Source organism: Thermobia domestica, chromosome 15 (genome assembly GCF_964235325.1).
Source record: "Thermobia domestica chromosome 15, izTheDome1.hap1.1, whole genome shotgun sequence".
Taxonomy (NCBI): domain Eukaryota; kingdom Metazoa; phylum Arthropoda; class Insecta; order Zygentoma; family Lepismatidae; genus Thermobia; species Thermobia domestica.
Window position 1 is genome coordinate 141,510,248 of NC_137468.1, and position 14,295 is coordinate 141,524,542.

The 14,295-nt window shown below is 38.2% G+C and overlaps 1 protein-coding gene across 1 annotated transcript; it reads left to right on the top strand.

The window, feature by feature from the left end:
* Positions 1-709: 709 nt before the first annotated feature.
* LOC145671633 (histone-lysine N-methyltransferase SETMAR-like) lies at positions 710-1,249 on the top strand. The gene has a single exon (XM_081740832.1). The coding sequence runs from the start codon at positions 710-712 to the stop codon at positions 1,247-1,249; it is 540 nt and encodes a 179-aa protein (XP_081596958.1).
* The last annotated feature ends 13,046 nt before the right edge of the window (positions 1,250-14,295 follow it).

Here is a 14,295-nt window from a genome sequence, read left to right on the forward strand (position 1 = left end):
CAGCAACTAAATTACAACGTGGGATTATCCCGGCGACACTTCCCCCAGTGCTAATCCCCCAAGTGCATCGATGATGGGAGAAAAGCATTTATAGTGAAGTATCAATTATAATCTTTTGTATATATGTCAAAGCGATAAGTGGCTACCGTACAGTGAAAAAGTAAAGTGTGATTTTAACAATGGAAATAATTATACGCATTCAGTGTTAAGTGTTGTGATCGTTATATTTTCTTTTTAATAGTATTCTAATAAATAAGTATAGTGTCATTTAACCCACTGCGTTTTCGTTGTGTGTATGAGTGATGTTTGTGTGTGTTATGGTCTGGATGACCGTCTGATCGTCCGTAAGGTTTTCGAGACGAGACATTCGAACCTCTCGGTGCCTAATGCTCATCTTATCATTGAGACTGACGAGCAATTTCGGAACAATTTTGTAATCCCTTCTTGGAGAGGTCCTTCAACGTCATACCCAGGCAAGTCCAGGTCTCAGTAGAATACTCATTGGCAGGACCACGGAGGACAGACTACGACCAGGCGATTACAAATAAATGGTGCCCGAACAGCGATCCGATACCTAGGCGATTACAATTGCATTCGACATTCTGATATTTTGTGATTTTCAGTCATCAATGGCAATCATGAGGCTGTGATAGCATGGTCAGAGATAAGAGAGATAAGGAAGCGCGCGTGACCCATTGTCTAGTTAGCCATGGAGCTGCCAAGACGTGACTTTCGCGCTATGATTTTCTACGATTACAAGAAGCGCTTAACCGCGAAGCAGTGCTTTGAAACTTTGGTGAATACTTTTGGGGAATCTGCTCCTTCGCGAGCCAGTGTTGGAAATTGGTTTCGGGAATTTAAAAGAGGACGTATGTCACTTGAAGATGAACCTCGTTCCGGACGGCCAAACACTGCAGTGACTCCCGACAACATCGAAGCTGTGAAGAAAATGGTGGAAGATGATCCTCATGTATCTTCCCTGGAGATCGAAGCGAATCTCAACATTGGGTCAACAGCAGCGAAGATAATTATGCATGAACACTTGGGTCTCACGAAAAGTTGTTTTCGTTGGGTCCCCCATTTACTCACGGAAAGGGAAAAAGAGGGTAGGGTGGAATGGTGTGAATCTATTTTGAATAAATTCAACCAAGGGGCACGTCGTGATGTTTACATCGTCACGGGTGACGAAACGTGGATTTATCATTATGCTTATCAAGCAGCAATCGCAAGTGTGGTGCTTCGAGAATGAAGATCCCCCAACCAAAGTGAAAAGACCTCGGTGTGTTGGAAATTAAAAGGTTGCGTCTTTTTTGTCACAGAAGGGAAATGTTGCGACTGTTGTACTTGAAAATCTGCGTACGTTGAATGTTGAGTGGTACTCAGCAATTTGCTTCCTACTGTGTTCAAGAAATCGAAGGCCCAACATCAAAGATCAAAACTCCGCCATCTTCTGTTGCATCATGTCAATACAAGTGCCCACAGTGCTGCAAGAACTGTAGACTTTTTGAACCAGGAAGGAGTCAGAGTGCTGCCACATCCACCCTATTCGCCGGGCTTGGCCTTGTGCGATTTTTTTGTGTTTTCCAAAGTCAAGGAACACTTGCGTGGACGTCGCTTTTTATCGGATGATGATGCAATTGGTGCTTATTTGGAGTGTGTGGACAATATAGTCGAAAGTGTGTAGAATGAACAGTTTTCTAAATGGCTTGAAAGGATGCAAAAGTGTATTCGGGTCCGTGGAGAGTACTTTGAAAAAATGTAAATGTTTTGTTCCAGCTCGATGATTCCTGTGGTCAGAGTTAAAAAAAAAACTTTCGGCATGGCCCTCGTATTATTGGTGATTGTGAACATTTCTTAAGTTCTACCTGAGAGTCTATCTGGTAGGACCAGATTTACGAGAGTTTATGGATCGTCATTTGTACCATGTTATCATAAAATAAGTATCGCTGTTCAGACAACTCTGGAGACGTAACCACTTGAGAGAATGCAACCAAACTTGGTAGGAGTATTTTTGGAAACATGCAGAAGCGATTGGTATAGAAAACAAATATAGCTCCAATTTTCGCCACGAGAGGTAATTGTGGCGCCGTACAACGCCTAGTAAGTACAGCAGGGAAGAAAAACACACTATAATAGTGATGCTAAATTATAAGGAAGGCTGTAATTACCTCTATTGTGGGTCTCGTGGCATTGTTGCGCTACTAATAACCTGTGGGCAGTGGTTGATTTACGGCGGAAGGGCGATTTTGGGCAAAGGGGGAAGGGCGTGATGATCAGTTGGAAAAAGCTTAAAAGAAATGAAAAGGAAGTCTACAAAAGAGAAACTAATGAAAGTTCACAATAGGACACATGATGATGAAATTCCGTTTGTTGTTTTACGGGAAGCAACAACTGAAAAATATGAGACGATAGAGAAAGGTATTAACGAGATTGATTTTAATGAGATGACCCTGTATGAAATTTGGCGGTTTATGTTCAAACAGAATATACAGTTTCTGAAAGAACTGAAAAAGGATACGAGTCTTACTTTGTCTCAATTATTATCCTACAATCATAACAAGGTGGACGAAGTGATAGACCCTGAGAATAGTGAAATTAGCATTAGAACAATAGATGGAAAAGAGAAACCCCAAGATAATTTTACAGAGAATAAAGATATTGATAAGCCAGATATTTTAACTGAAGAACAAATCGAAAATGAAACAATGATTGTAAATGAGGATAGAAGTAACACACTCTGTCAAGAAGATAAAGTAAACTAACACATGGAAGAGGAGGGCAATTACGAGAAGCAAATACAATTAAAGGAGAAAATGGAACAATATTATCATGAGGAAAAAGGAAAATATGAAATTGGAAAGAATGACGATATTAACGATGAGGACTCGGAAGAAGAAAGAGAAGTAAGGTATCGATTAAAAAAACAGAAGTATAAGAAAACAAATGTTGAAAGATGTAAAAGATATCGAAGGAAGAAAAGGAACCTGATGAAATCCATCAAAAGAGAAAAATGCATCAAGTGGGAAAAGAAAAATAAAATTCGCGGAAAGGAACAGAATGATGAAAAGGAAAAGAAAGAAAACTGAAGTTTCTACATGTTGGACACCAAAGACAAAGAAGACAAGATTCCAAACCCGGAAAAGGACGAGAAGAAAGTTGAAACAATTGATATAGTGTGGATTAAGATTCGGAAGCAAAAGTGGAGAAGTAAGACGAAAGAAAGAAATAGAAATGGAAGTGGAGAAAGAAAAGGATGAAATCCACAAATTGAATACAAAAGGAAAATAAGAAGAAAAAGATGTGTTTGGGAAACAAGAAAATGGGGAGGAAGAAGTCAAAAACAGATTGGAAACATGAAATTTATAAAACGAACCAAGATTTGAAAGGCAAAAGAGAACATAGGAAATTGAAAATCCGAATAGGTAGTAACGAATCATGGCATTCGATGAGACAACAAACATTTGTATTTGACCCAGGTGGATGAATGATATAAGTTAATTTTGTACGTTTGTTAATTTTCGTTCAAGTTTTTTTTAAAGATTTCATGTTATTTTATAAAATTATGACATCTATGAAGTTATTGCTGAAGAGTGAATAATCCAACAGATAGAATAATACAATGAATAATCTAATTTCAAATGGTATTAGTGAAAGGTTGCATAATTTATTTAATGGTTAAATATGAAATAAAAATGATAAAATGGTGTGTAGGAAAAGACATTAAAAATTTTATCAAGTGATAAAATTTTTGTTCAGACCAAGGGGAGACTGTAATGCCCCGCTATTTTACACCTGCGCCGCATTACATTAAAGTATATTTTGGAACGTGGCGATTTGCATTATGATCTGTATCCGTTGATTTAAATCTAAACAAAGATACATTTTTCGAATCGAAATTTAATTTTTAAAAAAGTTTGAGTCGAAGAAGATAGAGAATTAAAATGGAAGAATCAACCCTGCGATTTATTTTATGGATTTATTCTTATAGTTACGAGGGATTGAAAAGTGCGAAACTATTGTGCTAAATTTTAGTTAACTTTCCAATAAGTGTTGAGGATTATTTTACAGTAAGGCATGAATAAAATATAATGGATTTCTGAAGCTATTATTTAGCTCAGGGGATTCTATCCCCTCTCCAAATTCTACACACCATCATGTCTAAACTTTCGACATGAATTCTAAATAGTTATAAAATAAAATGTGTTATCAAAATTTTCTGTGGTGCGTGCTATATAATTTGTAGACTTGATATCAGATGGTGTTTGTAGCAAATCATAATGTTATTGATCTTTCTTGCTGCTTAATTTGTATAGATGCAATGATATACTATTATGGTATCATAAGATGTTATATTGAAGATGGTTACAGGCTGACGATTCTGGAAGAGCTCACCAAAATACGTCATTTGTGTTTTTTTAAAAAAGTTAAAAATGTAGATATTATGATATAAATAATTGTATATATATATATATATATATATAAATGAAAGTATTAAAAAAGATAATTATGTTAATATAAAAGTTGCCTATAAGTGCACAGATATATTTATAAAAGATGATAAAGTAAAACTTAGTATATTTGATGTACATGAGCGTAGGAACGTCAGATAGTACCAATCAATGTTTGAAAGGGAAAATAGAAATGAAATGAAATGAATTACTGCAAGATATGCACAAGCAAGATACTAAAGCTAGCCACATATACTTAAATAAATATAAAACGAGCTACATACAAACAGAACTACAGTTATAATCATAGTACATACAAGCACGCGCAAACTACTACTAAATTACTACCAAATTTCAATGGTATGGATTTATTATTCATAATGTGATTATTACTGAATTTGCTCTTCGTTTTCACAATATAGATTTCAACACGATATAATGTGTACAGAATCATTGTAAAGCTGGTAGAAACTAAATTTAGTTAAAGTAGGATTTTGATACAAACCAGTTTAATTTGATTACGTTCTGGAACATTTAAATACCTTTTCCAGACGTTGTGAATTTTAGATTCCCACTACGTAACATCCATCTCTACCACGAATCTATAATTTTCCTCGGATAAAGAAGGGGAACATCGGCGACTCCTATACTGGGCCATAGGCTCAGGTCTTGTCAGAAGATTCTGCGCCTTTATTATCTTATGATAACGCCTAACTCATTGGAAGTAAGATACTGTTTTGTGTTGTCTGTCTTGTTGAAGTAGTAAAGGATCCTGAAACGACATCTGTAAAGTCGTCCACGGCAAGATAACACTGAAATAGTTAATGACGTTTAGGCATGGAGGGCGTTAGTGAGAGTTAGCGCATTACAATATATATATATATATATACCGGGTGAGGCATTTAAAACTGTTTTTTTGAATATCTGGAAAACTACAAATCGGATTTTGAAAGTTGTAATAAAAGTTGTTCGTCTCGAAGGGGGACATCCAATGATACCACACTCGACCCCCTGCCCCCACCCCCGGGGGCGGGAGGGGGGCAACTTTGAAATCTTAAATAGGAACCCCCATTTTTTATTCCATATTCTGATTCTCCGTGAAAAAATACGTAACTTTTGTATTGAACATTTTTTTCGTTGCGTGATAGATGGCGCTGTAATCGACAAAAATCAAAATGGCTCACAAACATTTGAAAAATGAGGCATTTAAAACTGTTTTTTTGAATATTTGGAAAACTACAAATCGGATTTTAAAAAAGTTGTAATAAAAGTTGTTCGTCTCGAAGGGGGACATCCAATGATACCACACTCGACCCCCTGCCCCCACCCCCCGGGGGCAGGAGGGGAGGCAACTTTGAAATCTTAAATAGGAACCCCCACTTTTTATTCCATATTCTGATTCTCCGTGAAAAAATACGTAACTTTTGTATTGAACATTTTTTTCGTTGCGTGATAGATGGCGCTGTAATCGACAAAAATCAAAATGGCTCACAAACATTTGAAAAATGAGGCATTTAAAACTGTTTTTTTGAATATCTGGAAAACTACAAATCGGATTTTGAAAAAGTTGTAATAAAAGTTCGTCTCGAAGGGGGACATCCAATGATACTACACTCGAGCCCCTGCCCCCACCCCCGGGGGTGGGAGGAGGGCAAATTTGAAATCTTAAATATGAACCCCTTACTGCAATGGGTGAAGTTGGTACTGTTGCAAGAACATAACTTTTATTTTAACAGTTGTGGAATTTGAAGTGCCATTCATTTGGATTCTTCATATTTTCTTACGATACTTACTTCCAGTTGTACAAGGCAGTTTCGTCAAACATCTCGATTACTATTTATGATTACGGAACACTTTAGCATATCCTTTAGGCTGTATCATTGTATCACGACCCTTAAGCTCAAGCTCAATCCTATTATAAAACACGATGAGAAGTGAGATAGGAGTGTCCTGGAGAAGTTAGATATAGTGCATTCATTCAGTCAATGGAACAAGATGCAAATCTTAGCAGAGTTCTTATTCTGCCTTGCATATCCGTCTACAAAGTGTCGAATTTCTGATACGCCTTCACATGACGTGTTTTGCAGACGATGAAACACTACTGATGCAATTTCCGATGATCCTTTGGCTACGTGTGCTTCTGTCCAATAATATACTGTGTAAACAATTTGTTCTTTGCCTATCGGTTGACGTTCCTTCGTAAATCGTAAAATTAAACAACTAAAATTGTGCTGCTGTAATAGGCGGTTTGATCTGGAACTCGAGGAAGAACATGATTCTTTTGCGAGTCGAATAATAAAGTGATTGCATCATTGTTTCTACTTTTCAATAAGGAATGAAAGGCTTCACCTTTCTCTTATGTATCGAAAATTCAGTTTCACAAGAGGTATTCCTTGATTGAAGTCTCAACTCAAACTGCATACATTTCGAACATTTATTTACAGCAGGACTTCCAAAACTTATATTGTATTCAGTTACAAATAAGAGTATGGAACCCGAAGATCGTTTTCCACATCGTTATTGTACAGTTGGTGAAGTTTTGCTACAGACAAATAACTTGGCAGCTAATGCTTCTTTCCATTTTCTCGTCTGCAATAATATTTCTGTACAGGAATTAGTCTTTCACAGGCCCGTTTTTATAATATTGTGCGCCTATGTGCCCTTTTGCTGCCTCCCCGCACAATTTTGCCGCCCCCTCAAAAACGACCAATATTATTATAGTTGAATTCAGTTATTTGGGTGGGGGGTCACTGAGATGTATAACGACAGCTTTAATACATTTCAACTTCAAGGTCATATTCCACTCCCCAGGAAGGGGGCGAGATTTTAAAAGTAATCGAAAACGACAGATATTAGTGTTGAATTCATAGTTTTCGAGGTCGCTAAGTTTAACGGTATCATTTTTCATGATGTTTTAAGTTCATCCTCACCGCTTGGAAGGGTGGTGGGAAAGGATGACTTTTTTAACATATTTTCTCGCCCTTGCGCGGGACTCTGCAGATTGCTAGTTTTAAATATTACTTTATTGTGAATCTTAGAGAAATTCCAAAATTTTACCGCCCAATAAATTCTGCCGCCCTGTGCTCGAGCATAGAATAGCACTTACCTAAATACGGGCCTGGTCTTTCAATGAATGTTTTAACAGTTTTCTTCTTGGCTTCAAACATATGGGACTTATGGTCTCCTCCTCTGTTTTCTGATGCCAGCTATCCACTTTCAAAATTCCGTTTACATATTAGCTTAAACCGTTTCTCAGATACTCCTAACACACAACAAAAAAATTCTTACACACTATCAGCAGTGTTTTGATGTCACTATCACATTTCGGATCGTAATATCGAATCCAAAGCTGTGTTGCTTCTTCCCTGTTGTTCTTTGGTCTTTTTCGTTGTGGTGTTGAAGGTTTCGTATGCTTTAATATGAAATTGTCTTGGATTATTTTATTTTTAACCAAATAGAAGCATTGGTGAAATTTGCAAATATCTTGCATACACATTTCTGTACATCTAAGTCTTTCCTCCTACATGGTTACAGTTAAAGTGTTTCGTGCAAACATTTGGGTGAATAAGTTGACTCTTAATTTTTACGTTTTGCGTTTCCACTTGTCAGGATTACGCATTTTCTTCCTGCCGTTTCCAGGTGGACTTGGTGTAATAATAACATCCTCCTCTTTCAAATCTTTTAATCTTTCCATCTCCGTGGACATTTACGCCGGAAAGCTTCTTTTTAATAGGACAGAGTGATTTCATTACACTCTTCAAGCTACTTTTGCTACTCCAACAATGGCGTCGTAGTAAATAAAACCAACCTTATCGTTAAAACCTTATCAAATTTTCAGTTATAGCCGGTGATAACACAATATTCTTTCTTGAAGGAGAAATGAATGTAAATCCCGTGAAATTTAATTGTTTATCACTATTATCTTGCTTGCTGATGCAATGCATAGCATTGGGACAAAAGACAATTTGAACCGAAAATGGCAACTAGTCATTCAATGGTTATAGAAAAGAGCCGTTTTATAATTACAAAATCCTTTCCTTATCAGTGCGCCATGTTGTTGTGGACAATATCACTTATGAACAAAAACCTACTTTTCAAATTACTTTTTTTTAAATGTTTTAGACAGTTTTGGCAAGAAACCAATTCATAAACAGAAAGATACGACCTCAAAGATTTCAAAGCTACTGATATCTCAATTTAAAAAAGAAAAAATGGACAAGATCCGTTTTGAAAATAAACTCGACAATTAAAACTACTTTTAGCGTTACCCAGGAACAACGACGTGGACGTAGTAGTAATTTGTTCCCTTCGGGGTGCTTTTTTAATGTGAGTCCCCTTGCCTCTCACCATCGGGGTGCTTGTTTCAGGTGAGTCCCCTTGCCTCTCACCATGGGGGTGCTTGTTTTAGGTGAGTCCCCTTGCCTCTCACCATCGGGGTGCTTGTTTTAGGTGAGTCCTCTTGCCTCTCACCATCGGGGTGCTTGTTTAAGGTGAGTCCCCTTGCCTCTCACCATCGGAAGCTCCATATTTTACCGAAGCAAATGTTCAAAATGGTGTCCGTTTTCTGCAATACACATTACAACTCTGTTTCTGAAGGACAATTCTACTGCTCTAAGTGTCTCTTCGCTAATGTTTGCACATGCATTGATTATGCGCTGCCGCATATTTTCTGGGGTTGTTGGTTCTTCCGTGTAACATTTTGCTTTTAGCGTTCCCCACAGGAAAAAGTCGGAAGAAGTTAAATCAGGGGATCGTGCAGGCCAATTTTGAGGACCACCTCGTCCAACCCATCGATCAGGATATTTTCTATTCAAAACCTCACGAGATATCCGTGAATAATGCGCTGGACATCCGTCTTGTTGAAACCAAATATTCATTCTTGTTTGAAGTGGGACATCTTCCAGTAGTGTTGGCAAAATATTATCTAAAAAATCGGCATACATTTGACCATTCAAATTCCCGTCTATGAAGTATGGGCCAATTATTCGAGTACCTAAAACACCGCACCAAACGTTCACACTCCATGGACGTTGACGCTCGGCTTGCCTTAACCAATGAGGATTATCTACTGACCAATAATGCATATTATGCCGATTCACTTGACCAGTATTCGTGAAAGTTGCCTCATCAGAGAAAAGTATCTGTGAAATAAAATCATCATTAACTGCTAATTGCTGTTGTATCCAATTGCAAAAGTTCAAGCGGTGTTGAAAGTCGTCCCCATGTAGTTCCTGATGCAACGAAACGTGATATGGATGGAATCTGTGTTCATGCAGTATGCGCAGAACACTTCTTTGCGACATTCCTGAACTTCGTGCGATTTGCCGAGAACTGATGTGAGGATTTGCAGCAACTGCAGCTAAAACATTCACTGCGGCATTTTCGTTCGTCACAGGCCGTGATCGGACTCGTTGTCTGGGTTGAATACTTCCAGTTTCAATAAATAATTTAATAATACTGACATAACCCTGAATGACATGTGAACGTACTTTGTGAGTACGTTATGTAACATTGTCTTTCTTGGCGCTGTCTAATAGATGGCGCTCTAATAGACAACAATCAAAATGAGTAAACACCGCTGACAAGTGATAAGAAAATGTTCGAAATTGTGACTATTTTTTGCGATATATTTTGCATTATTCAAACTACCGTCTACGAAGCAAGAACTGCTACCACGCGTAGCAGTCCATGGTTAGATTTCCTGTAGGTGTAACACTTGCAATTAGGGATGGGCACAAGCGAGTTCGAGCAAGTTTTCTTTGAAACTCGACTCGACTCGAAAAACTTCCTCCAACTCTACTTGAAATTCTACTCGAATTCGGGTTAAGTTTCGAGTCGAGTCGAGCCAATTCGAGCTAAATCCTGTGTGTAGTTCCAAATACTCTTTTCAAATATCTTACGTAGATAATATAATTATCAATGATATTACTAGTAATATACTACCACTACTACAACTTATTATTATTATTATTATTATTATTATTATTATTATTATTATTATTATTATTACTATACGAAAGATAGGCGGTTTGTATCTGAATACTAAAAACTAGTGACTGTCTATCTGCGTAGTCGACAAGTCTTTAGGAGGCAAGGACATCGGTCATGAGGTTCTGGGTTTGAGTTCCGGAGGAGCAAGCCAAAAATTGATAAAAGTTATAGGGCGTCGGTCAAACATGTTCAAAACTGCTTGGTCCGGGTTTAGGGTTGTCATCGGCTCAAGCGGTCGGCTCACAGCTTATTCACTATCAAGCCAAACAGAAAAGTGAGCCAACAGCTCACCCAAGCGAGCCGGCTCAGTTCAGCTGAGTCGAACGGAGTCGATGGGCTGCTTTTAATGGAGCTGGCTCGAGCCGATGGCTCACATGAGTCGAGTTGGTGGCTGATCCGAATGGAACCGGCTCGAGCCATCGGTTCAATTGTGCCGAGTCGCTGGCTCGTCCCAACCAAGCCGGCTCAATTGAACCGAGCCGATGGCTTTCCATCCCAACCGAGCCGGCTTGAGCTGTTCGCTCAGTTGAACCAGCCGAGCCTATTGACATCACTGCACGGATTGGGCTTCTTCTGGGGTTCAAAAAGTCGACCGTGCAGGTCTAAGCCTAGACGGTAAGAACTACAGTATATACTTATATTGGTGCTCACGAAATTTGAAGCTGTCTCGTTATAAAAATCTATTGTTGTCTCGTTTTCGAGACGAGATGACATATACTAAACGTACCCCCACCAGATGTACCTCTGTCGTGAGAAATATTAAAAGTATTCGACATTACTGCTTACATTTCTCATGGCTTTCGCTTTCCAGTCTAAACAGGCCATAATTTAAAAACGAGTTAAAAAGAGCTGAATGTGCGAGCCATTTATCAAACTCGAGCTCAAAACAGTGACTCGGCTTGGAACTCGACTCGAGAAAATTACCTTTGACTCGACTCGAATTCAACTCGAGTCGAGTTTAAGCTCGACTCGCGCCTATCCCTACTTGCAATGTGTAGTCTATTGCAGAAAAGGGGGACCATTTCGAACGTTTGTTCGTTTGTTCAGTAAACAATGAAGATGTGTGAGAGGCAAAGAGACAACCCCAAAACAAACACCCGAATGGTAGGATGCAAGAGGCTCAACTAAAACAAACACCTCGATGATGAGACTCAAGGCGACTTACCTGAAACAAGCATCTCCTTAGTGAGAGGCAAGGGGACTCACATTGAATCAGCAAACCAAAGGCAACAAACTAATAGATACTACGTCCACGTAGTCCAATTGAAGTAAATTTCACCTACATCGGTAACAGAAATTACACCAAAAATTTGGGCAAAGTAATGAATTATGTTCTGGAGAATAAAGTGTTTTGCTTAAAACATTACAGTTTCTCATTAAAGATTTTAGAATAACCACCTTTCAGAATAACTGAGATAGCGTTACGGTAGTCAACTATGGTGTCATTTGATAGCATTTACAAAGATATCAAAACTATCTACTTTAATTTTCTTAATCTGATGCGTATTTCTTGGATATTTTTCAATTGTTCGTAACAAATTTTCGTCGATTACAGCGCCACCTATCACGAAACGAAAAAAATGTTCAATACAAAAGTTACGTATTTGTTCCCAGAGAATCCAAACCTTTATTAAAAAATGGAGGTTCTCGTATAATATTTCAAAGTTGACCCCCTCCCGCCCCCGGGAGGTTGGACAGGGGTCGAGTGTGATATTGTTGAATGTTCCCCTTCGAGATGAGTGAATTTTTTTACGTTTTATTTTTTAAGTCCGATTTTTAGCTTTCCAGATATTCAAAAAAAAAAAAAAAAAAACAGTTTTAAATGCCTCATTTTTCAAATGTTTGTGAGCCATTTTGATTTTTGTCGATTACAGCGCCATCTATCACGCAACGAAAATATGTACAATACAAAAGTTACGTATTTTTATCACGGAAAATCAGAATATGGAATAAAAAATGGGGGTTTCTATTTAAGATTTCAAAGTTGGCCCCCCTCCCGCCCCCGAGGGGTGGGGGCAAGGGGTCGAGTGTGGTATCATTGGATGTCCCCCTTTGAGGCGAACAACTTTTATTACAACTTTTTTAAAATCCGATTTGTAGTTTTCCAGATATTCAAAAAAACAGTTTTAAATGCCTCATTTTTCAAATGTTTGTGAGCCATTTTGATTTTTGTCGATTACAGCGCCATCTATCACGCAACGAAAAAAATGTTCAATACAGAAGTTACGTATTTTTTCACGGAGAATCAGAATATGGAATAAAAAATAGTGGTTTCTATTCAAGATTTCAAAGCTGCCCCCCCTCCCACCCCCGGGGGATGTGGGCAGGGGGTCGAGTGTGGTATCATTGCATGTCCCCCTTCGAGACGAACAACTTTTATTACAACTTTTTCAAAATCCGATTTGTAGTTTTCCAGATATTCAAAAAAACTGTTTTAAATGCCTCATTTTTCAAATGTTTGTGAGCCATTTTGATTTTTGTCGATTACAGCGCCATCTATCACGCAACGAAAAAAATGTTCAATACAAAAGTTACGTATTTTTTCACGGAGAATCAGAATATGGAATAAAAATGGGGGTTCCTATTTAAGATTTCAAAGTTGCCCCCCTCCCGCCCCCGGGGGGTGGGGGCAGGGGGTCGAGTGTGGTATCATTGGATGTCCCCCTTCGAGACGAACTTTTATTACAACTTTTTCAAAATCCGATTTGTAGTTTTCCAGATATTCAAAAAAACAGTTTTAAATGCCTCATTTTTCAAATGTTTGTGAGCCATTTTGATTTTTGTCGATTACAGCGCCATCTATCACGCAACGAAGAAAATGTTCAATACAAAAGTTACGTATTTTTTCACGGAGAATCAGAATATGGAATAAAAAATGGGGGTTCATATTTAAGATTTCAAAGTTGCCCCCCCTCCCGCCCCCGGGGGGTGGGGGCAGGGGGTCGAGTGTGGTATCATTGGATGTCCCTCTTTGAGACGAAGAACTTTTATTACAACTTTTTCAAAATCCGATTTGTAGTTTTCCAGATATTCAAAAAAACAGTTTTAAATGCCTGACCCGGTATATATATATATATATATATATATATATATATATATATATGTGTGTGTGTGTGTGTGTGTGTGTGTGTGTGTGTGAGCAAAACAACAGGCAAAGCCCAATTATAATGTTGAAGGAAAAAGTAAGAAAAAGTACTCAAAATCAAGGAAAACCAGGGTTTATTTTTAAAAATTTTATTACGCTTCGCGCCAACCATAGTGGTGCTTTGCGCCTGGTCTATTGACCTCAGTCATATGTACGGGGACGCCGTCGTATATTTTCGCTTAGGCGCTGATTTTCCACGGTACGGCACTAGTGCTATTATTGTTCTAATGTAGAATCTTTTCAACAACACATAAATTAAAGACTTACTTCAGCACCCGGTTGTCTTCTTCAGAATATTCAGCACTTGATTCAAAATCGTTCATCTAGCGTCATTTGTTTCCCGGTATAGTTCGAATTACGAATTTTCTACATGAAGTTTGTAGCGTTATGCGGTGCAACGTCACAGGATGAATGTTCACCAGCTTTAAGAGTCCAACACAGTATGAGTAACGTGAACTTTTGAAAGTGTGACAATATTTGTTAAATGGTGCTGAATTGGGTAGAATTGTATTAACTTTTTCACAAAAGGGACTGAAAATGCCAGCGTGGTACCAACGGGCCGATCAATGACAAAAAGGGCTGAATCTGGTACAATTGTACCAAGTGTGGCAACACAGCTCACAAGGGATGCCAGGTTCAGCAAAATTTCCCCGCGGTGCGGGTGCAGGGAGATTTAGGAAAGATTTTTAAAGAGGTAAAAGGGAGGTTTTA